General features: G+C 32.4%; 2 protein-coding genes across 2 annotated transcripts; one reads left to right on the forward strand and one right to left on the reverse strand.

Annotated features, from left to right (window-relative positions):
• The first annotated feature begins 529 nt into the window (after positions 1 to 529).
• On the forward strand, positions 530 to 3,341 carry LOC124355676 (cuticle protein 16.5-like). Its single transcript, XM_046806838.1, has 2 exons — positions 530 to 541; positions 2,632 to 3,341. The coding sequence occupies exons 1-2, from the start codon at positions 530 to 532 to the stop codon at positions 3,256 to 3,258; spliced, it is 639 nt and encodes a 212-aa protein (XP_046662794.1). The 3' UTR covers positions 3,259 to 3,341.
• Positions 3,342 to 14,382: 11,041 nt separating this feature from the next.
• Positions 14,383 to 24,484, reverse strand: LOC124356277 (uncharacterized protein DDB_G0272718-like). Its single transcript, XM_046807461.1, has 3 exons — positions 24,438 to 24,484; positions 17,740 to 17,823; positions 14,383 to 14,701 (listed from the first exon to the last, which is right to left on the reverse strand). The coding sequence occupies exons 1-3, from the start codon at positions 24,447 to 24,449 to the stop codon at positions 14,465 to 14,467; spliced, it is 333 nt and encodes a 110-aa protein (XP_046663417.1). The 5' UTR covers positions 24,450 to 24,484; the 3' UTR covers positions 14,383 to 14,464.
• Between the last annotated feature and the right edge of the window lie 2,489 nt (positions 24,485 to 26,973).

Here is a 26,973-nt window from a genome sequence, read left to right on the forward strand (position 1 = left end):
TCATGCAGAAATATTTTGTTCAAAGATAGTGGGATTCTACTCCGGGATACATGACCTTAGTAAAACTATGAGACCTACATGAATTTTATGAATATAAATTAGAACATCTATTCTAGCTCTAGAATAAAAACTAACACCGGGGATGAAGAGTGCCCAATCCACTTATATCTTAGAGCTAGTTATTTTCAACACGAATTCCAAATTCGAGTCACGGCCATTTTAAAACGAACTAAATATCATAATTCGCTGAAAAAAATATAAATTTTTGAGAAGTAATTTTTATAAAATTCAGTTTAAAATGTCTCGTACTGCTAAACCCAGATACAAAAGAAAAGCAAAACTGTACACTAGTCTTGTTAAAAAGTCATGAAGTACGTTGAAGCTAAAGTCCAGAGCGTCTTACCAGTACGCATGGAGACTGCACAAACTGGTAAGGAAGCCAGTGACAGTCCTAGGTACTGTATTTGGTGCCGGCCCTGACTACCAGTATATATACCGTTCTAGGCATACTACCCCATTAGCAGTCACTATGGGCTCTCTGGTAAGTCTGCAATTCTAAATCCTCTCTTGTGTAGTGTTAGCTTTAAAAAGTTCAAAATTGTACAGATACTAGTAATTTTCCAAATAAGGATCATATACTTTGTGTGCTGGATAAAAAAAAAAACAGATTTAATACGTTTTAAAGAAATTATAAATTTATGTTTTTTTTCTTTTTCTCGTATAAGAGGCTAATATCATTATAAAAACAACGATAACAAAGGTTCTCACTTAAAATGTAACTTTATAAAAATATTTCTGAACTAGATTTTTAAACATACTCAATGAAATATAGATGATTCGCTGGTAATATAAGCATTGATTTATATGCTATAATGTTTACAAACATTTTCTTAGGCTTTTCCAGTGTGGCGACTGAAGATGTTTAAAAAACTCCTTAAAAAATTAATAATAGGTTAGTTGAAGGAGGTTTTACAATACCATAAGGCATTTAAAATGTATCAATCCATCATCCACTTTCAGATAAATATTTACAGTGTGTGCTTTATAGCTTTGAGTTAGTTCAATAAAAAAAAAGAATAGAAAATAATTTCTCCTGTATTTTCCTTTGGGAACAAATTCGAGTGCAAGTTTCAACCATAATTTGAGGTAGTATCCACAGAGCATTTTATAAATTTAACAATACTTCAACGAATAATGAAATTAATTAATAAAAAGAATAAAATATATCAGCCTTAATAGCATATAAAAAACTTTATGTGATTTCAATTTGGATCAAAATAAAGAAAATAGTACGTATATAGAAGTATAAATGTTTCTTATATCTGTTAGGAAGTGTCAACTTGTATTACTCATAAAAGCTTTAAGTTGCTGTAATTTATTCGTGCATGAATATTTTATTAGATCATAAGTGCTACAATTTATATTTTACAATAGAGTGCCAAATAAAAAAAGAATTTTACCGCAAAAGGTTAGAGGAACAGTTTCTATGCGTCATCTCAAAGCCCGAAGGGGGTGATTTCTTTCATTTAAATAAAAACTGCAAATATTGTTGTGTACTGAAAAACATATTTCATTATATTTTAGTGCCAATGTACAAGACTGTAATAAAGAGTAATAGTAAAATAATTTTTCTCAAATTCTTATTTGATCAGAAATAAAGAAGTAAGTACAACATGGATGTGTTTAATTTTATTTCTAACTAAATGTCATGTTAATGTTAATTGTGTGAAAATAATGGAAATCGTAAAATTTTACGTGATGAGATAGATAGCTATGTAACATTGCATTTCTCTAACTGAAACCGTCCTAGGCTAAGAATTTATGTTCAAAAAATCTACAGACCGTAAAAGAAGTACTGATAGAGTGAATAAAGGAATAAAATTTTTAGAAATTGACATATAATATTCTTTATTTTTTTATTTACCAAACCTCTCAAGTCTTCTATAAATCATTTACTGTATTAGGAAACTATATAAGTGTTTTTGTAGTTAAGTCAAATGAACAACTCTGAATAAGAGAAACTTACTTTTGTTCTACAATGATCTCCGGAACTAGTCAGTAAATAGTGTGCATATAGTTCAGATAAATAACAGTCAATGGATATGATGCATATATGATGCCCATTGATAATTCTTATATCAATAAGAAGTTTAAGTTTCCGGTACCATCTAGTGATGTCCATTTATGGTAGCAGGCAATAAGGTGTTTTGTTTGACCCATGTTTTTAGTTTTCAAAATCAATTTTTTCTTAATAGTTTTGGTTAATCAGTTATTGGCTACAATCCCGTTTCCGTCCCTAATTATTTTTCTCTTTTTAAATGTTGTTATACCTTGTAGTACTTATATTTCCAACCAGATACATTTGTATGATTAAAAAATAAAAATAAATGGAAGTTGTATAATTCTAGAATTCTTTATACGTTTTTGGTGTTCGATAGTATAAATATTTTATTTTTATTTATAGCAGAAATGTACTGGTAATAATGGTTTTACTTACACATAGTATTATATTCCTAAATTAGTAAATGTATTTTTATTAATGTTGTAACATAATTTACTGCATGTTGATACTATTTTACGCCTATCACTACGACATATAATTGCATATTTTATACAATGTGTTAATTTCAGGTACTTATTCCTCTCCTGTTTGCTGCCGTTTCGGCCGGCTATATCAATTCCTACGCACCCGCCTACAGTGCTCCCGCCGTCTACCACGCCCCCGCAGTCTACCACGCCCCTGCAGTCTACCACGCGCCTGCAGTCTACCATGCCCCTGCCGTCTCCTACGCTTCGCCAATCATCAAGCATGCACCTCATATTAGCTACGCTACTCCCGTAGTCAAAGCTGCCCCCGTCGTAAGCTACGCTGCACCCGTGGTCAAAACAGCTCATCTCGTCAGCTACGCTGCGCCTGTAGTCAAGGCCGCACCTGTAGTAAGCTACGCTGCCCCGGCTGCCACCTCGTATTCCAACTCTTACAGGATTTCCTCGCATGTCAAGGCTGTGGCACCTGTTAGTTACGCTCCTGCAGTCCAGTACGCCCCAGCATATGCTTCCTCTGCAGTCAGCTACCACGCCCCATCAGTGTCTGTCGCTGCTCCCATAGTAAAGTCTGCTCCAGTAGTAAGCTACGCTGCACCCGTGGTGAAATCAGCTCATGTAGTCAGTTATACCGCGCCTGTAGTCAGTGCTGCACCTGTAGTCAGTTACGCTGCTCCAATCTACAAGTCTGGATATCATTCATACATACACTAGATAACTTCTCTTGGTGTGTTAAACAATGTTACATCATCTGCTTTTGGTGGCAACGTACAAATTAAATTATTACATTACCTCAATATCAAAAAACTCATTTTTCTACCACTTCTGAATCAAGATCCATTCACAATACATCAGCAAGAAATAGAACATTATTTTTGAGACAGTTACTAAATAAAATAACAAAGTACTATCAAAACAATCATCCCAACATAGTTTTAACTTTGCAGTGCAGTTTTACCACTTTATATTATTTGAATTACCAACTACATTACTGTATATAAAAGGCAAATCCCATAAATATTTTTCCAACCTGAAGATATAGCTGAAAGTATAAATTTTCTCATGAATGCCTTAAACAGAAAAAATATATATTTTTATACTGTTACAACACCATGGTAACAACTCCAATGAGGTCAAAATAAAGTTGCTATCCCTGGAAGAACTATGTTGTTTTTGAACTACTTGAAGTTCTAGAAAGATGAAATTTGACATACGTGTGCTTAATGACGTAAATAGAATTAAAAAAAAAACATTTTCATGAAGATCGGCCACCCTTAGAGATTGACATAGGTTTGTAAATCCTAGAAGAACTATATTTTTGTTTTTCAGCTTTTAGATGGCCTATAGTGATGAAATTGAAATACATGCGTCTTATGCTCTCAAAGACAAATTTAATATTTTTAAAGAATAGCAACCTTCGATTGAGCTGCATCTATAAGAGAACTATATTTTCGTTTTCCTATTTCTCGATGTCCTGTTAAATTTAAATTTGACACAAATAAATTATGCTCTAAAAAGACTATCGGAACAGGAAATACCTTATACCATATGTAGATTGCAATGGCCGGATCGAAGCATACTTTTCATACCAACGTATGTATGTACTTACTTGATCGGGTGCTACTAGGGCTCGAGAAATAACTTAGATTGAAAGCGTATTAGAAGTGCAGAGGCTAGATAATTGTTAAATAAAATGGGTTTTTCAGACCGAGTTTACATGGCGTATGTATGGCGTATAAATTAATTGTTTCGAGAAATGCATCTCTAAATGCTAATGGGAGCCAGTGGCAATTTTAAACTTTTGAACCACGTACAAATTAACACTAATGTAATATATGTATGTATAGTACCGTCAAAATACCTATTTATGAATCAAAATTATCATAGAACTCCAACATATTACTTTTTTCTTTTTCGTATTGGGTTCCTAAAAGTATTTTTCATATTGACTTTTTACTTCTATTGCTTTTAGCTGATCCAAACTTAAATTTATAAAATAACTAAGGTATCAATTTTATTCTTTGCGATCCTTTTTATTTTACATTTTTCTTTTGTTCAACAATCAGATGTACGTAAGGCTTTTCTAAGACAGAAAACAACCCGAGTCTGCATGCAGGAAGTGTACCTTTGCAAGGAATTTTCCCGTAGCCTATGTTTACCTACGGTATTTTAATACATAAGAGTTTTACTTCTAGGTTTGATATTTAAATAACATTCTTCATATTTTCGGTGTCATTTAGGTTGAACTCAACCCTTATTAAAACATATACAGTTTATTGCAATTTATTTTGTACTCTTGTTGGGAAATAAATATATGCTTTAATTAGTTATATACTACATCATAAGCGTTTTCATTCATGAAATGCTAAATGCTAAGATTACTACGCACTCAGTATTGTTCACCTCAGTAAGTTAAATAAATTAAAAAAATAATAGTCTAAGAATTTCAAGAACTACAAAAGAAAAAATGTTGTTAAAGTAGACGATTCTAGTGCACTTGTTCGTAATCGAGCGATGTTAACCTTTTCTTAGACCTGGGAAACTCCAACATTTCTACTAAATCCAGAACTGGTTTTCCTTTCAAGCACAAACGTTTCTACATACCAATATATAATAGAAATTATAATAAATAACCTAAATATACTTCTATACATACATCGCAAATTAAAAGTATGGATAAACTCTGTTTAGCTTTCGGTTGATAAAGATAGAGGGAGGGAACTAGGGACATCTATCTAGAAAATAGAAATGAAAATTTTAGTCACTGCTTTACCCATTTCCCCAAAATGGGATTTGGGGGGTCAAAATGTTTAAATGTAAAGACCCTGTGACACCTCATTTGAAAGGTCTTGGTAAAAGAAGAGCAGTGGAAACTAGAGCTTTTAATTCTTTACCCAGTACGAAATGGCAGCTCATTGAAATTAATTAAAAATAATTGAGACGAGACAAGAACATCCACATTCAGAAGGTAAATAACTTTTGAATGGATAATGAAATGATGAATAATGATTTATTCCTTCAAATAAATACAAAATCATTACAAAAATAAAATCTTAGGAATAGCCTAATCACATGTCCAGTAGTGTGATTAGGTTTACCAAAATAAAATAAACTTAATACAGTACTTTTTGAGTTCAGTTACATTATATTACATGCTGGCCACTCTTCGAGGTGCCTGAAACTACAAATGAACTAAAAGTAAGAACACAAAAAAATATTACCAATATAAAAAAATTCCAATTACTTTTCCATATAATGTTAGGATATAAATTATCTAATATTAACAGTAAAAAGTAAATAAAAAATAGTATCCTCTTTATATAATTCGAATTAAAAAACAGCAACAAATAAATAAAAAAACACAGCATTATTACACAATGAATGTACATGCATTCAATAACACACACAGTACATTATACATATATACAACAACCATTTAAATACAAGTGCTATATGAAACCAAATTAATTTTGTATGTAAAATACACAGTAACTTTTAACTTTAGCTAATGAGTCTATTAAAAAATCTAACGTCATTTATCTCAATTAACCAATCAAATACACTATTGCTGGAAAGGTTTAATTCATCTATTAATCTAATATTAATAGGTAATTTATTAAAGGATTTTTGACTTATGTATTGAAAGCAGAGACTAAATATTTCTTTTTTCTACTTTTGGTACTCTACAAATTCTTATATTTACGTTTCTTGTTCCATATACAAGGTAGGTTGTACCTTCATTTCCACTTCTTCTATAAGAATAGTTTCAGTACTTTGTACACGTATAAATGTTGAAAATGCAGAGCTCTAATTTGTTGCAATAGGAGGAACGAGCTATCTCTGAGTTGTTTTCTTAGCATTATGCGCACTATATATTGTTTTGCTTTTTAAGATTATCTATTGGAATTTTTTACGCACCTCCCCAACTGATTAATCTCCAAACTGAAGTCTTGACTGGACTAAAGAATAGTAGAGGTTTCGCAATAAAAATGTATCATAGAATTGTTTTAAAAAGTAGAATTTTCTTACTGTAGCTCGTAGTATTTTGCTGTTCAGCTCCTGAATATGTTTTCCCCAATTCAATTTTTCATCAATATTGATTCCTAAATATTTAAAACGACTAACCTGTTCTATAGCTTGGCAGTTACATAGAATAGTTTGTGTACTATATACAAAGGATATATCAGTTGTAATCATTTGATGCAGAATTCCGATTTCTTTTTCCGCATAAAAAAATCGCAATGTCATCTGCAAATGCACTAATTTTATCACAAAAAGTCTGTAGGTCGTTAATAAAAGTAAGAAACAAAGTTGACGATAAAATTGAACCTTGAGGGACGTCTGAATTTATGGTTAGAGGGGAACTAAGATAGCTCTCAATGTTTACCTGCTGGTTTCTGCCTGTTAAATAGCTCGTAAACCAATGTAAAGCTATTCCTCTGATTCCTATCGATTCTAGTTTACTTAGTACAGTTCTGTGGTTAACTAAGTCGAAAGCTTTACGAAAATCAATTAATATTCCTGTAATTTTATTGCTTTCGTTTAAATTTAAATAGATCTTATTAGTGAAGTTTATTAGCGCGTCTTCGGTAGATTTCCCTTTCCTGACTTTAATAGACAACCAATTTTCTTACAAACTCAAGTAATTACATGTTGCAGGACAGGCCTTCCTTATCCTGTTGAATCCTTATCAGTTTTGTGGAATTCCAGTATATATTCAGTTTCTGGTTGAAATGAACAAAGTTAAGACGTGTTTTTTTGATACTGTACGTGAACCCCAGTGCCTTAATGACCTATGGGACAGAATAGAAGCGGAAATTTAAAAAATCCACGTGAATATATACTGCGAGCCGTTTCAAGTCCGTAAACTGGGTTGGACATTGTCAACTGTCCTGGGACAGCAGATATAAAAGCCTGATATAAAGAAACACAAGGTAGTAAGTTTTAGCCGTTTTGTTGCTTAACGTAATTGTAATTACTAGCGCTATTGTAACTTTATATTTCAACATTTTTAAGTGTCCCCCCCAAAAAAACCCAATTTCGGTGAAATGGTATGCTTTTGTTTCCTAGAAGGGTGTCCTGAGTTTCATTTTTCTATTTTTGTTCATTGAAAGTTGAGCAGGATTCATCCATGCTTTTAACTTAATTAATTACAATGAGCTGCTCTAGTTTCCATTTTTCTTCTTTTTTAAGACCATTAATTAATGAAGTGCCACATAGGTATTTATTTTAAAAAAATTTTGAGCCACCCTCCCCTCACAAATCCAATTTTGGGGAAATGAGCAAAGTTGTAAGAGTGACTAAAAGGTTCACTTCTATTTCCTAGAAAGGAGTCCAAATGTTGTCCATATAGATATAAAAACAAACTTAGTTCTGTTTATTGAAGATTGCCATAGTTTTTCAACTTTCATTTTTAAATTAATTTTGAATTGAGATTATACTCTTTAATTTTTAGATATGACACCTAAATATCTATAACAAATTATATACTGAAATTACAAAAATATAATATAGATTCCGTATGATAATTTTGCGATACCTAATCTACATTTTGTTATATATGTGTATGTTGTGCACGGAAATGTATATTACAGACATCTTGAGTTTGGATTGTTTTAACCAAAATTTTAATATACGTTCTACAGGTATATTTTAACTCTGAGTGTGATTTTTTGAGGCAAGGAGTTAACACCATTTTATAAGCAATTACTTTAGACGTCTTATAATGAAGGATTCCAACCAAAATAAATATTAATGTTCTCCAAGTTAACGGCACGGTAGATTTTATTGTTACTGCAATCAGACTAAATGTGCCGCAAAGTTTATACAATCAGTGTTAACCACGGATAACTTGTCAGTGCTCTTTGAGAGAAGAGAGCAAAGCCCTTCAATCACAACCGTTACATACATACAACGACTAAACAAATTAGGGTTGAATGGATTTATTTGTGGAACAAACAATAACTGAACATAATCTTAAACGTTTGTGGAGCTGAGGCTGTGTAGCTGCAGAGCTAAACGGTTTTCTATATAACTCCTTTATACGTCTTGACATTGGATAAATCAATTACAAAACTGGTATGGAAATTAAATAGAATGAATAATTTGCAGCATAATGGTTCTTTGAATTTCGGGCCAAGAAATTAACAGTACATTAATATTTTATGTTCGGCAGTAAAATTAAATATGTCATTGATATTATACACATGGTGTCCGTGGTACACGCGCAGGAAAACATTGCCACCTCCTGTACCACGAACACGGATGGCGCACTCTCCCATAGTACCGAGATAACATATCGGCTCGTAATGCACGAATCACAATTACCCGCATAGGCAGTACTCTGGTGAATGCAAATTCAGAGATTTTGAATCTGCCTTACTGTAGGCTAATTTTCAACATATTTATGACATTTAATTTGCTAAATGTTTATTTAGGCAAGCACTATTTCGGAACCGTAATTTAAATCACACTAAATTACAATTATTAAAATAGTTTAAATTAAGTATATTTTCTACACTTCATAAATAGGATCATACATTCTCTAAAAAACTATAAACATAAATTTGCAGATTGAAATGTTATAAATGTGAAACTGCAACCTGTTTGGTAAATCGTTCTGAAATAAAGATACAATCAAGCAGATATTAGCACAGATGTAGCCATCAGCAAGCGCTGTTCAATGGACTGTCTGATGGCGCGCGAGGTGGCCACCACGGGAATCTGCGGCACTCCCACTCCTATCTGGTGTGTATTTCGTCTCGCTCGCTATCTATACACGTGTGTCCACATGTTCCCAGTAATTATTATTTTAATTTTAATGTATCATTAAATTCTTTTACCATTTTTGTACCTTTTTGTAATACCAATAAATAAAAAATAGCTTTAGTTTGCTTATACTGTACCGCATCCTACATACCTAATACGACTAAAGTGACGGGTTTCTAATAGTGTACCGCATCCTCCATACCTAATACGACTAACGTGACGGTTTCTAATAGTGTACCGCATCCTACATACCTAATACGACTAAAGTGACGGGTTTCTAATAGTGTACCGCATCCTCCATACCTAATACGACTAACGTGACGGGTTTCTAATAGTGTACCGCATCCTACATACCTAATACGACTAAAGTGACGGGTTTCTAATAGTGTACCGCATCCTACATACCTAATACGACTAACGTGACGGGTTTCTAATAGTGTACCGCATCCTACATACCTAATACGACTAAAGTGACGGGTTTTCTAATAGTGTACCGCATCCTACATACCTAATACGACTAAAGTGACGGGTTTCTAATAGTGTACCGCATCCTACATACCTAATACGACTAACGTGACAGTTTGCTAATACTGAACAATTCTTTACCATTATAAATTTTTTGTACCATAAATTGAGCAGCAAGTAAATACAAAGACAGGAAACAGATGGACACTTAAACACGTATTCGACAATTAAGTAATTAAACGTAATAATTTGTTGTATTTTTCAATATTGTTAGTAAATATGTTTGTACTAATTAACTAATGGAGTAATAAGCTTATAAGCCACTTTCGCTGATTGGGCAAAGCAAGTACATCAAACTTATGTTATCACAAAAATGTAATGTTTATAAAACGTTATAATAATTACTGCAGCCTACCCAGCTTTCTGTTAATACATTAAACTAAAATACCGTATTGTAAGTAATATAAGATCTTTGATTTTTTAAATCTCAGTATTTATATATAGATATTTGAAGTCTGTTTGGTACTACCAACAGAGCTTTATTTCTATAACGTGATTCAAGGACACATTAACTGCAATTTCCGATATTTCAACAACTAGACTATAAACGTTTCCTGTTTCTGGCATTCGTTTTATTAAGCATCAATTTGTACCTTTCAGTGTCACAAAGAATATATCTTATTCATTTTAAGATGCCACTCTAAAAGACTTCCGAATTTACTTGATTATTATAGGAAAGAGGATCATATTGGCAACACCCAGGGTGGCACTCCAAAGGATTTACGAAGTCACTGGTTTACTAATGAAAAACTAGATATCTTTTAACTGTCTGCGATGCCATTTCACATTTCCTACGAAGTCACTGGCTTACTAATGAAACATGCAGCCCATATTTGTAGTGATCTGGATGCCATCCCAAAACGCTTACGAAGTCACTTGTCTACTAAAGGGAATGACTCATCTTTTGATTATTTGTAATGCCACTCAAAAAGTCCTGGTTATGAAGTCACTTGCTTACTAATAAAAAGAGCGGTGGATTTTGCTGGTGGCACTAATCAAAACATGTGGTGGCACTCAAAAAAGCCTACGAACACACTTACTTACTAAACAAAAACACTGCTCATCTTAATAATGCTCAAGATGCTATTACGAAATTGTTTACGAAGTCATTTGTTTACTAATGGAAAATGAGACTCATCATGTTGGGGATGCCATTCCAAAAGGTCTGCCATTAGTCAGTGGCTCAGAAATATAAACTGCGTAAAGCGTATAAATCCTACGGAATCACGGGCTTACTTTTGAAAATGCAGGTCTTGTTGATAATGTGCTAAGTTTGACAATCGAAAAGACCTAAGAAGTCACTGGTTCGCTAATAGAAACTTCAGCTTATCTCGGTAATGCTAGAGTAAGGCTTACGAAGACAATTGTATACTAAATGAGAGAACGTTAATCTTTTCATTGAGTGAGATACCACAAAAAATTGCCTGCCTATAAATTCACTGCATTTCTAACAGTAAAGCATGTGGCTCATGTTGTTAAAGCATGGTATTGGACTTCAAAAAGCCTACTAAGTTATAGATATACAAATAAATAACACGTATCGTCTTGGTAATGGTCAGGATGCCACTTTTAAATACTTACAAATCTAACGCAGTTAATTTATCAATAATTAATAATGCGACTTGACTTAATAAAGCTTGGTATGCGACTCTAAAAGGCCTTCAAAGTCACTGCCTTACCTATGAAAAATGTGGCTCGTTTGGTTAACCCCCGCAATTAAACTTCAAAGGCCTACGAAGCCAATGGCTTATTAATAGAAATGCGATTCCTTTTGGCAATGCTCGGGATGCCACTAGAAAAAGCCAAGAAAGTCACTGCTTACTAATGGAAAACTAGACTCATTTGAGTAATGCCTGTGATGCCACTCCAAATGCAGTAACTGGTAATGTAATGGAAGATTTTACTGTTTAGTATACCATTCCAAACGACTTCCAAAGTTTGACAAAGAGAACATAATAGGAGGGGATACCTATCTTCCTTCTGAGTTCTGAGTTTATTACGTATTATTAATTGTTCTGTAAAAGTGAGAACCAGGTATAATATTATGTGAAATGTGCCTTCGTAACCTGAATTCTAGCCATCAGAATTTTAATTAGTAATTAATCTTTCTATTGTGTGATACACGTGAGAGTTATTACGAAATACGGTGTGAATGTACTTACGTTCATGCAAATTGTGTGAATATATTGTGAAATCTTAACACTCTAGTGAAAGATACCAGAGTATCCTTCCAAGTTGGTAAAATAGTATGGATATGATGATTTTAAAATCAATTCTAACGATTTTGTATTGCATATTATTACGCCACTACAACGATAAACTTAAATATAGGGAATTCCAAAGAGACCTGACACATTTTAACACAAATTTTTAATCACACAATTACAATTTTATGATTTAGTTACAATTTAGTAACAATAAATTATGTTTGTCCACATATTCACTTACAACGGTTTAATTGTATACTTCTATAACTTTAAACAGCAACTATTTAAATATGAAAACAAGTAGTAATAAATGCTGCTTTGAATCACTTGACAATATTAAGAAAATCGTCAGTTTTGATTTATATCGTGAAATATTGGAGATAAAATCTGCGACTGGGAATATGTTGGGAATTAGTTGTTTTATTTTTTGCTGGAATATACATAGCCACCATCAAGTTTTCATTGCTTAAGACTGGCTTACAAACTCAGCCGAGCAATCTTCAATTACTATCTAAATAGATAGTAATTGAAGATTGCTCGGCTGATTGCTTAGGCAAGGAATTTGGTCTAAATCGATTAAGACCTACCGTAAGTTGTCGTTTTTACAATTTATTCCTGCAGTAAACTACTTAAAATTTTGTACTCCGTTTATCTGTAAATCACATCTGATATCAAAATACTCGCTGTAACAAATATTATTGTAAGAGACTTGAAAAGTCTAAAAATATAACTACTCCTTTTTCCAACTTCGGATGGCCGCCATCTCAAAACCTTGAGAAATATCGTAAAAGCGAAATATAAAAGTTCTTCTTAATTACGTAGTATATTTATAAATTGTATTTGTATGGGTCTATGTTGTGAAATAGTAGATTTAAAATGTTTTCTCAAATGCGAATTACCACCATCTTGAAACTTTTCATTGGTTAAGATTATCCATGCTATATGCAAGTACTGCCTTTGTACCAAGTTAAGCCCCATAGCATATCACTATATATATATAATATATATATATATAATATATATATATATATATATATATATATATATATATATAATTATTTCAATAAACATTGAATCGCAAAAAGTACTTGCTCCGCCGGGACTCGAACCCGGATCTCTCACTTGCCGGGTGAATGTGCTACCATTACACCACAGAGCCCTCACTTTTTACGATTCAATTATTTTGTATTTGGCCGTTTCTTTCACATATGTGTTTAAATAACCAAACTAACATATGATCGGAAGACAAAATACCTGTCAAATGACTTCTGTTTACATTCATTAAATTTGTATAAATGGCAATAGCCGAATTTAATTTATATCAATAAACATTGAATCGCAAAAAGTACTTGCTCCGCCGGGACTCGAACCCGGATCTCTCACTTGCCGGGTGAATGTGCTACCATTACACCACAGAGCCCTCACTTTTTTACGATTCAATTATTTTGTATTTGGCCGTTTCTTTCACATATGTGTTTAAATAACCAAACTAACATATGATCGGAAGACCAAATACCTGTCAAATGACTTCTGTTTACATTCATCCATTATATATATATGGATTAAAATAATATTCTGCAATCATCGAATGGGGATGATATTGGTTTAAGCCAAATAACGACGATAATTATGGTCTTAGTTAATTTAATTTGTTACTTTCTATGTTGTGGTTTCTACACCATAGCCAATTGTAAATCACACATGCGGATGATTGAGATAAACTTTCAATTTAATAAAAACACTTTTGTTAGCATCGTATTTTATTTCATGTTATTTTGTAATTTGTCTGCAACTATGGAAATGAAAGCAATTTATTACACACGGTAACACCACTTACATCTATTTACATACTGTTTGGCAGGCTTCCTAACGACAGGTGTTATATAAAGACCTGTGGTGTGAGGTAGGTAGTCACGGAGTCGGTCTGTGCCAAAACGAATATATTTTCGCCAAAATAGGTAGTTGCGTTCTTCACGTGGTTTGGGCACCCAAACTGTTGGTGCTGTTGTTAGGGTTTCCAGTCTACCCCCAAACTAACCTGTTTGAAACCTAAGCTTGCAGCACTGTTGCAGCAAAACTGTAGCTCCAAAGGAAGTAATCATCCAGGCAACTTCTTTAGGACGTTACGGGTTATCAGGCGTGGAACTGTGTAGTGCTATGGAGGGGGTCATGCACTAACAATTGCATATTACAAAAATACCCAGGTGTTGATACTGGTCAATGTGTCCAAAGACCCATTATGGAATCCACGAGCACAGTGTATACCAGGGCTTAAGTTAAGAGATCTCTTCCTCTGAATCCAAAACTAGAGTGCTTGGGAAGATCAACTTGTACTTTATCACTTATTATCAAATAATTTATTTTGAAAATCATTACGAACACACAATGGTAACTCTTATTTGGTATTCAGTTCTTTGGCATCAGTAGTGACCGTAGTGGTCGAGATGGTGATGAAGGTGATCATGCCCGTACCCGTAAGGAAGGTGGTCGTGATGGTGATGATGAAGGAGGTCGTGATCCCAGGCAGCAAACCCGTAGCTCGGGTAGGTCTTGACAACTGGAGCTACCACCGGCTTGACTACCACAGGCACGCTGTGGTCCACCTTCCACACGCTACTGTACGAGGTGGCCACAGGAACGTGATGATGGTGGTGGTGCTATGCAAGAATATTTTGTCACATTAGCCTACTTGGTTCTTACTGTATTAAATACGCTTAATAGTTTACATAAATACAAATTAACATACACTACATAGTTACAAATAGTTTATGTTTCATAATGTTTAAGAATTTATATATGCATATCTCCAAGAAATAAATAATTTTTAATACCTATTTTTAAAATCTAATGACATATAGTAAATAATTAATACTTATTTCCTTTGTTACTCGCATGTAAGTATATACTTACTTTACATCTGGTATTGAAACAGTCAGTGTTTATATTATTACTAGTCATAAAACATGAAAATGTATCAAATGAGGTATCGTTTGTTATTTTGGCCATTCTAATGCTTCTTGATCCTTTATCAGTATTACTAGGTTATATGGCGTCTTGTGTAAAACAATTTCTTTAGATCTTCGTATTTTAAGATTGGTTGTCATTACGGTATCAATAGAGTTATAATGTTTCATTTCACCTCTTCATTGATTCCTACTTAATTACACGCATATCTAAAATGAATATCTAAGTTATGAATGTTTAACTAAAATGTTATCTTGCGTGGCGTAACTGTAGGGACAGGACATCAATTATCTTAGAACTAATTTATTTAACAAGTTTTTTTAATTTCTAGTCATGAGTTGGATAGATACGATGTACCAGTAAAGTGGTATATGTATAGTTTTTTTAACGTAACCTAGTTCAATATACAAATATTATAACATTACTAGCAGTTGCCGAGGTTTCGCGCCCAATTTCGTGTTAAAACAGTGACACATGGGCATATTGTTTTCAAATATCATGACCATTGTAATTTTCTCGGATCTTAGTAATTTTTTACCATAATTGTGTGTGTGTGTGTGTGTGTGTGTTTTGTTCTTTCGGTAATTATAATTTATTTCCAGTCTAAGATATTTTTAAATTGAGTTTGCTTTGTTGCCCTGATCAAGGAAATATATACATAAGCAGTTTGAGAAGCCTACTTCTGTCAAAACAAACTAAGATTGGTTTATAACAGTCTTTAAATTGATTATAAAGATTAGTAGATAGTAACTTCGTATTTCATATCCGCATTGCTGTTCTAACCAAGCGCTGCGTACTTAATATTCGTTAAGACGTAAAGTTGAAAGCGTAATTTTACTAAAACTTATAATTTTCTTATATGGATATTTTCTTCTCTGTGCTTAACAATGGTTGCTAAAAGGGTTGAAATAAGAAGTGTTCTTACTATTAAGCGCTAAACGAATATTTATGGATTATAATATATAATTATATGAATTTGAATGTTCCTATTCACCAGAAATTTATGTTATTGCAAATATTTATTTTAACTTTAATAGTTTTTTACGTTTATTTAAAACCATTAAACTGGAATGAATATGAAAGAGATTGATGATAAGTTTGAAAAGAGAAAAGGTATATTTAAGCAACATATTATTTTTCTATCTCAGCGTGTAAGCGAAATTTTTGCATCGTATATAGTACGTAACGGAAGCACGAACATTCAAATAATAAAATCTACAATATTTGCGATTACACCAAATCCCTAAAAGAAACGTCTTCTATTTTGCAGCCATCCAAAATGTTCCCATTTATATCCCCAGGTTTCATTCTTGGAAAGTAAAAATATCTTTAAGCCTTATACAGTTTAGTACAGTGCAAGTTTTTTTCTCACTGATCTCTGTGCACTAATTTTCCATATTTCCTTGGTTCAGTCTAAGAATAATATTGACTTCTATTATTCTAGTGAGTATCGTGTTGAATCCCTCATTAGTGTAAAACAGACTTGTTAACATCCTCCATACTTTCCTGTTTCTGGAAAAGTTGCACTTCGTGGCTGGTCCATTGCTTTGCGATTCCAAGGATCATAATCTTGTTTGGTTTCTCACATTGTAATCTTAAAGAGAATAGCTCATTGAGATACTTTATTACTTGCCTCTTCTGTTTATTCTTTCACCTACTGTTAATATTTCGATCCACATTATCAAAGCAACTCAATACCGAACACTTTTACAGCACATACTAATAATTTTTAAATTAACTTTAAAATTATTACGGCTATGTTAAAATATTGTCATTGCTGTTTGTAACACACAATTTATATTGAAAAACTAGAAATTTTTGGTTTTGTTATCTCTGGTTTGGTGTATTAAAAACAAGCAAAATGTAATTAATTGTTTCAGTCCTCTTTTGGTGATGTGCTTACCAACAGCATTTAATGCTTATTGATCTATATGAAAGCATTCATATAAAATATTGGCGCTTCTCAAACCTACTGGAAGCATGTATGCTGATTGTATACCTTATATTTTTAAGTGAATATTTTGTAAATATTGTTATAGAAATCGAGTGTGACGTGGTATCAAGAATTTTCCATATATTGATACTTCTTTGTGTAAAGGTATTCGTATACTTAATGTTCAGATTGGTTTACATCGAACAGCTCATTCATCTAACTGATCTAATTTATATCATCACACATTGTCCGCCTGCTACCTATATAGAGCACCTTAGTATTTCCAAATTCAGGATCCTTCGGGGCGGAGCTCTGAGGCCGCCTTATTACCTCTAAAGCACAAGATAAACTATATAATACATTTCCATTACAACACCATGTCTACATTTTATAGGTTTTGCATGGTGTTGATGAATCAGTATATATCTTTTTACATAAATCGATTAAAACAGGGATCTTAGTTAACATAAGTAAAGTTTTGTTTAATATTCAATAAATAGAAGTAATGATTATGAAATATATTTTTGTACCAAATTTATTCTTTTTCGTACTGACTGTTTCCTAATGCTGTATTACGTGTACTAACTAATGCTTAAATAAATCTTTTCCATAGCACAGAGTTTCTCATCCATAATTGCCCTTTAATTTAAAACTAAAATTGTTATCTGAGTTCTTTCTAGCTTAGAAACGTATATTTAAGAATGTGTTTGTTACTACTGAAACACTTGCTTAACATTACCAGACTTATTCATTGCAATTCATCGTTAGTTTTTTGTGTTTAAACCATTTCAAACTTACTCCATAATCTCCCCATCCAGTTCCATAACCATACGCAGGGATGACCGACGCTGTGGTCGATGCAAGAATTATACTAAATATTATCTGGAACAAATAAGAATCAAATGTAGTGTTAAAAGGTAAATTTTTGCCAAAATAATATATAACATGCACTAGAAACCAAAAATAATATTATAATATAGTTTATATTTAGTAACAATTAAGTTACTGGATGAATTTATATCTAGTATTAACGTAAGACAGCATAACAGTTCTTAAGAAAGGTAATGTCATTATAAACGCAAAATTAAACAATTATAGGTTTTATGTTGAATTATGAATAGTAAAAAACATATTCCTCCTCCTTTTAAATTTAAAACATACACAATTTTCCATACATTGTCCCCAGGTTTTTATAGATTTAATCTATAACCAACTGATATGAATGTGTTACAAAGATTTACAGTTTACTGGCAATGCAATGTTTCATCGTGTACATTCAGTGAGTGTATTAAACAATTAATGATATTGCTGATAGCAAAACCCAAGTTAATTTTAACCTATAACTTTCCGTTTTTATTTACTTATGATAAGTATCCATTGGTGACAGGTGCATTGCTCATGTCACTAGCTAGTAGTTGGCCTTGGTATGTCTCCAGCTAAAGGCTAAACTTCTTCGACACATACATGCACTAGAAACAGATGACTTGTTCTTGAGTACACATAATAGAATATAATTAAATTAAATAGGAAAATTTATTATTGTATTCTAATAATTTCTATTCATTATAAGATTGTTCTCGGAAAGTCTAACGAGGGTTCACGTTTGGATGTATTTCATTAACATTAGTTTGTATAAAACTGCTAGGCGGTCAATAAAAAGAATTTTATTTGTACAGCCTTGGTTGTAATCCTGACAACCATGACTACGGATCAAGGAACTTAGAAACATCTATCTTGTAGGCTATAATGTAAAAAAATAAAAAATAAAAATATTTTACATGAGTAAACTCCGATAGGAACTGTCAAGAAAACACAGCTAACGCATTTTCCCGCCCTTTAAAAACCACTACTTTACTCAATTGGTCCTAAAACTGATGTTTCCATTCAAAATTTATATTATGTATATTAAAAGTAAAAAACCTTTACCTGTATTAGCATGAATATATTGTAGGCCTACTGTTCATGTTGATAGACTAAATATAGTTCAGTGTTTTAAATACAACCGCTGAAATCCTTTCAGGTTCTCAGGAGTGAAAGAACCAACGGCCCGCAAAACGCTTTGTGTTCTTATCAGTACCTGTTCTCAGGACTGATATCCCTGGCTTCCCATGTACCGTGAGAAACAATGGTACTCTCACGTGACTTCAGTGTGTCACGGCTGTCACAGGGCGTGACACAGCTCAAGGTCAAGAGGTTCCTGGCATTGTTCTGCAACCCGGTGGTTACGCAATAGCATTATAGTTATCCGGCCACTCACTCACCCAGATTCTTAAAACCTCTTATTCCCTTTACATAGAGTGTTGTTGAGTACACTGCGGTGGCTTATAATACCTTTATTTAACACCCGCATGTATAAGTTAATCACAACAAGTCAAAGCCAATGCATGGTGCTACTCCAAACTCCATTCACGCTTACTTATCTTTAGAGTGCCAATAATCTCTGCACATAAAACTATTCCACAACATTTTTTTGTTTTCTTTCTATTGTTACTATTATTTAGCAACTGTTACTCTTTACTTCCAGGGACGTTTAAGGAAGATCACATAAAATCTAAAATCTTATGTGCGATATATTAAATGTGTTGAAACTTGAAATAAGCCTAGAAGTAGATACTATTTAAGGGTTTACCTAAGTAATCCTCTAATTTAATATACAAAGTTTCTACCAAATTTACTCATGAGAAAGGTGTGGGATGAATTACTACTGATCATTACTATGTGCTATGGGTTGATGCCATATTTGTATTTTCAACTTTTGAGGCAAGGCATCGAGTATAAAAAATATTTTGTAAGTAAACTCCTCTTATGATGCAGACTTTTATCTGATCTTTCTCGGAATAGCGCCTTTAGGAAATTAAGAGAGACGCAAATGGTAAAATAAGAAGAGTTTTGTTTCCTAGACGCAACTCAGGCAATAAATCCTAACCTATTTATTCACGAGTCATTATCACACTTCATTGAATTTTATAAACTCGTTTGATCAAGAATAAGCCCATAACTTAATACATTTTAATCAAAACAAACGTTAGAAATGATGTTTTACGGTGTACGTGTTGCATAAAGAATAACACTATACTTTAACTATAATTCGAGTATAGTGGAAAACATAGCATATCTCAATCGTTCAGACAAACTACCTATTCAAGCATTACAGAAGACTACGCGTTGCAAATTTCTGGAAATAGAACTAGCGTGATCTGGTTATTATTACCTAAATATTATAATAGGGTTGCCGCAAAATAAGTGCTACATTAAATTATCAAATAAAAACGCAAAAACTACCTATCACAAGAACACTCTAACTATAATAATTTACATTTTATATAAAAAAATAAAAAGCCGAGCCCGCTCTGAAATAATCAATTCTTACAAATATTATATAAGTATTTTATAAATGAACATTAACTAACTTAAACATTATCATGAAAAATAATGCTACGTAATTTTACGATAGCCCACAATTAAACTTTATCTAGTGATGTAAAAGTGTTATTAACGAACACCTCATATTAATTTCAGAGAGTCGCCAAATAATCGTAGGTATAATTACAATGACTTAACCCATGTAGTAACTACTGAAGCTTAACGACATATTGTAAATTTAACCTGTACACCAAAAATAATTATTGTGATTTAATAAATTACTTATATTTGTTTATTTCTGTCAATAAGCCATACAAATAAACCGACTATAATACATTTAAAAGTTATAATTACGAACATATTTTTATAACACTTTTTTATTCTATTAATATCCAATTTTTTACTTTCGGTTGGCATTCTATGGGCCAATACAATACAACAATAAAACCTGTTTAAATGGATTTTTATATATACTAACATATAATATAAACAATTGCTATGAAACTTAATAGGCTACAATTTTTTATGACTAAATAAAGAATGTTAAGGCTTTTTATAAAACGATTATGAAAAAACTTATTATGTGTCTTATTTTATTTTGATAATAATTTAATTTTTAGCTTATTAAGTATGTTCGAATCCATACCTTTTTTCACCTTCTAGCAAACTGATCAAATCAAATAATTTATTCATACACAAAACAATAACATATACAGTACGCTTCCATAATTCCCCATATAGACTATAGGTCAGTGTAAGGGAAAGAGTAAGTCTAATCTTCAATAAAATTTCTATAGCACGGTTTTCCTTAAATGTTTAAAAAAAGTTGGTTTAATATTGTACAAAAAAATTATTATAAAAAGCATATATATTATGTAGCCAATATTTTAAAATTATTTTCTGATAGCAGGTAAACCAGAACTTATTAGTACCGCGGAATCAGTGCCTCTGCAGCAGCATCACCCACGTTGAACAGCCACCGACACAATCTAAATAAAAGTGAATATATATCTCTAATTAATATATTTCTTGAAGAATTTCATGGAAACAAATGTTTTTAGTATGGTATATTTTTAGGCACAGCTGAAAAATATTAATAATATTTTAGTTGAAAACATTGTAATTAGTTATAAATAGACAGATGTGGCGATTAAGGCTAAAAGTTGGCCAAACGGTAATTTTAAGGAACGTATTTATGGACATATATAATATTTCAAACGAAAAATAAAAAAAAAAACTTTTCCATTTACCACGCTATATTCTTCTACATATATGGGACGAGATGCTCAAATTTAAAATGTAGCTACCATTATCATAATATGTTACAGTGTCCACGAACAATCAGAGAAACTTAATTAAAATCAAGTCAAAAAGTAAGGTAATTGCACAAACTGACGAGAACCTTGAGTGGTCCTCCAAGTAAGATGTCACAAGGTAGAAAGGCAGAAAGACGATTTGGTTAACAATCGCGGAAGCACTGTCGGTGTTAACCCATATTGACTGCCTCGCATACAAATCGATGGCACAACTAACACTTTGTTCTCTTATTTTTACTTATTTACAACTGAACTTGAATTATGCACAAGAATTTATGCAATATACAAAAATATTCTTTTCTGTTTTATAGTCGATTAATGCGATTATTTAATAATTAATTATACGTTTTCGTGGTTCTGAATTGTTCACATACTAAGTATGAACCAATGCCTGCTTGATTTTCTGGTAACTTTTAGTAAAGTATTCTGCATAGTTTTAATACACAACTGACACATTCAGCATAAAAAAGTTATGTAATAAAACATTTTATAAGTTGGCCGTAATTAAAAGGCAGCATAAATAACATGTTGTTGTTTTTTTAATGGCGTGGTTTTGGTGGCTTTGTGGGATGGTCGACAGCTGTTTCAGACAGAACATCCACACCACCATTGTGAACATTAGCTAACAATTTAAAGTTTTATTTTGACAGTTAGATATCCATAAACTTCTGATTAAAGTGTGATTCCAACATAATTTTTTATACAAGAAAACTTAATTTATATTTATTTAATTGTTACAAGTATTAAGCACTACTTTAAACAATATCGACATCAAGGTATGCTCATGTTTAAAAATTTATAAATAAACTACAATTTTAACGTTTTGGTGTGACATATTGTCGTACTTGAAACATATTTATTTAAATAAAAATACATTACATAATATAATTAGGAGGTATCGTCCTTTCGCGAAGTGTACGTATGACAATTCAATTTCACTATGATGCTTCTTCAGCCCATAAGTTCTGGTCTTGGACAGGATGTCTAGACAGAATATCGATTTCTCACAGAGGCCACCACTGTTGTTCAGGATATATGGTTAGATGTATACTCAAAATCAGGAGTTGGTAAAATGTCTAAATCTGACAGAATTCTTACCATTTTTACTTGCTTCGGGTATATATGTCTCACCGTGCTGGTAAAATTTCTGGTATTAATTTTAAGATTACAGAAATCCATTAAAAGTGACTTTGACATTTCCGATTACGTCCTGTTTGCATTTTCTTAAGTTATCGTTAACTTCCTTTCAGCAAGCAACCATACAGTGCTGGATATCGGCATCCTCACTACATTTTCTAACACCAATGTACAATTTCATTGAATTCATATTTTTTTTAATCATTGAAATTCGACACAGTACTTCTTTGAAATCACTCATTCAGGTGTATAATTTATCATTCAGGCAATCGATGTACGAACCGTTATGTAAAAATATAATCGTTATATTACCAAAGCCCATATAGTGTGGATCCTCGAATTTCTCTAGCTCAATGACCTTATATGTAAATAAATGTACTGTAGGTCTGTTATATTAACTCAAGTTAATTCAAATTTAACTTAATAACAGTCTTTATCAAGAGGCGTTTACTCTACCAATAATTAATGTTTATACCTTCAAGTCGATGTATTTTTTAGAATAAATTGCATATAGCCTAAGTTATCCATCATATCTTCGATTAAGTTATTCATAAGGATATTCCTTTATAATTATTAGTAAATTATATTTGTAATACACTAAAACATCATTATTGAATATTATACGAGTAAGTTAGCATCCTTATAGTAGAAAATCACATAGTCGTGCATAATTTAACAAAGTGTTACTTCACGTGCATGAATTATAGTATTTAATTACTCTATGAAAATCCACTTATTTTCAAATAAAAATAAACAAATGAGTTATGAAAACTACAAAGATGGCATTTATAACGAGCAGGTTTTTATATCTAAGCACCTTTCCCGTTTGCTATGAACGATATGAGATAATATCAGCTGACGACTTCCTTACGTGGAATTCTCAAGTAAAGCAAAATAATCAGAGCTGTGTGGTCTGATTATTTAGTAACAATGTGTCGTTCTAAGAAGGAAACTACTTTGGATTAAATTACTGAATACTGAGTCCGGAACTAGTATTTAATACATTACTATGCAGATAGATACAATCATTAATTTTTTCAGACCCTCAAGTGAAATGCGCTAATTCACAGACAAAGAGGTTTGTTTGTATAATTAGTATAATATAAACACCAATAGATTCATTAAGTGTTTGATTATACTAATATTTGTACTTTTTTCAGGTTTCAAATCCCCCCAAAGATCTGAAGAGGCCAGCAAGTAAAAAGCTTCACACTGGATCTACTTTTTTGGATCAGAGAATTAGTTAGTAAAACATGTTTTTATTCCTTGTCATTAGTAAATGGAGATTTGGTTCTTTATGTCATAAAACTTGATTACTGCACCATTACTATATTGTAACGCATACGAGTAAAAGTAGTAGATAAGTTTAAAAAATATAATTATTAAACTCTTACAAATTACTAAAAGGAGGGCTAATGTAGAACACTTTCTTTTAAATTCTAAAATTAAAATTTGAATAACTTTATATAACAACCAAACAAATATAATATAGAACACAACAATAATATATGTGGAAGAACTTAAATATTAAGTAATATATAGCATGAAGTATAGCAAGCAGGACGTGTATACAGCAGCGTACATATTTTAGCATAGACCTATCTATATGTGTGAGACGTGAGATTTATACGTGTAGCCTACGAAAGCAAAACCAAATTTGAAGGTTATTGGCGTTCTTACCAGAGCAAGCATGTTTGCGGTGCGTGGGCGTGCGGGCGACTGCCTGGGGCGCCGGCAGCAATATATATACGCCCGTGGCTGTACCAAGGGCGCCCCTCACTTCTCGCATCAATGGGCGCTGTGTCCCACGGTTAGGCTTTGGTCATGCAAATAATGGACGGCCAACTACGAACACTGCACTTTCATAGAAAATGTGTCAAGAAAACTAGATTCATAGCTAGTATTTATTAATTAATATTACTTTCAGTTGGTAACGCGAATTCAAAATATTAAAAAAAAACATTAAATTTGAGTTTGTAACGTGGCGATCAACTTAAAACTTCACATTCTGATCCCAAAATCAAAGAGACCTTCCGTAGACCATGAATTTCTTATACTTCGTATACTTTCGTATACTTGGAAACATATGTACTAATTCCAAGTATACGACCTTTAGACCAAGAGCTATGGAACAGACGGCCAGACAGACAACATGGTTTAAGGAGGACCTGTTGATTCGTTACAAATGCCATTTAAATAAATTAAATATTTTTTATTAGTTCTTTTCTGGTAATTTTTGGGCTAATATATTCTCTACATGTTATACAGATGACTAATACTGCCGTTTTGAAAACTTTTGATTCAGATGTTTTAAAAACTGTTTGTATGTGTTTACCTTAAGAATTGAATTGTATACTACATGCAAAATCAGTAATGTACGTCTCGTAACTTCACCACAAATGTGAGAGCAACGAATTCGAAAACACCCTCAAGTTTTACAGTTTATTTTACTTCATAAATCGCATAAACTATGCAACTAGTAAATATCATAAAATCTGCACTTATTCATAGGCTACTCGCTTTAAAGTGTATTACATTCCATAAATCGCATATACAAGGATTACACATCTGAGTAAATACTATAAAATATACACGAATTTATAGCCTACTCGTTTTACAGGTTATTGGAATGGTTATTTCTAAGGTAATTAATGAATTATCAAACAAACATCACCCGGTTTCTCAGCATAATCTAGCATACAACATAGAAAAATACGATGAAATGAGAAGGAAACAATAAGAGGCAAAATAACTGTTACGTCACGGGTTATCGAGTAACTATTACAACTGAGGTAACGGTTATTGTGTTAGTGACATTGTCCTCACCACTCCGTGCCCTGATTGTTCCTCATCCAAGGCTCATACAATGCTAAGAGTTTAGTTACACCTCGTTGGACTATTGAATTCGTTCAATAAAGGGTCAGCTATGTCTTGCGACATATTTGAACCAATTATCTTGTTTGTTATTGAAATTGAAATTAAAATACGCTCTTGTATAACTAGCCGTGCATATTCTTTGAACATTCCTACAAAATGTTCGATAGGCTTCCTACTGCAATTTTTAAAATATCCTGAAATCTGAATTCCCAAAAATACGTATTGCGTTGAGAATAACAAATTCATAACTGTAATTAAAGGAACACGGGATTAACGACAGTTTTGAACTGTGAGTGAATAACAACTTAGCTTTCTTGATTATTTTTTAGTATGAATATAAAATTTAGGATTAGTATCAGACCTCAAACCCAAAACTTGTATTATCTACTAGAGATTCGCCCAGGATAATCTGCAAATTTTAACCTGAGTTAGGGTTTAAAAAGATGCATTATCTCGATGTTAAAAAACAAAAGCAGGGATTTTTCCATTGAAAGCATCAACTTCTACGATCAACTTACTTAGATACGCTTTATTATTGCAGGTGTTTATGTTTCTAACGAAAACCAAGAATCAGTAACTTTTAGGTTGGACGGATGTTGGGAAAACTGCCATCTTAGCATCCAAATTTTGGAATTTTTTTCTGTAAATAAAATATATTTCTAATCTATGAGTTCTCACTGGCAGGATATACGGAAACCGATATGAGCGCGAATAAAAAGGCTAACCATTTCAAAAATAAAACTAAAAAACACTTAAATTATACATTCCTTTCATAATGTCTATTAGTAAAACTTGTATGTGTGTAAAATTTAAAGTGAACGATCTTTAAATTAGAAAGGTATTTAATAAAAGGTAAAAGAGTCATATATAAAGTATCCAGAAGTGTATTGATAAGAAAAGCGATATTATACAAGCCGTGACAAAGGCATGATGTTGTGCAGTCATTTAAACAGTGGATGTATAAGGCACAATATCGTGTACTTCTCAGTTGCATTTTCAGAACAAATTTATCTTTCCTAGCCACTTTACTAGAATGTAAGACCTTCTCTGTAAACTGTTTTATGGTTTACTCAGTAAAAGATTATTACGTAAGTCGCTTGTGTTGTGTGGATAGCATATTATGCGCGTATATCGTGCAATCTGATTTTAAACACAGCTATGACTCTCAGGTACATTTATTTCACAAAAAACTCACTCTATTGTGTCTAAATTTATCGCCATATATTGATTTGAGCGTGCTTAGCCTTATGTATTTAATATTTTTACACCTCAAAAAGAGGACAGTTTCCAAACTAGAAACTCCTTATGACACACGAGTATGGCAAACGCCAGAAATCCT

The sequence above is a fragment of the Homalodisca vitripennis genome, chromosome 2, assembly GCF_021130785.1.
Source record: "Homalodisca vitripennis isolate AUS2020 chromosome 2, UT_GWSS_2.1, whole genome shotgun sequence".
NCBI lineage: Eukaryota > Metazoa > Arthropoda > Insecta > Hemiptera > Cicadellidae > Homalodisca > Homalodisca vitripennis.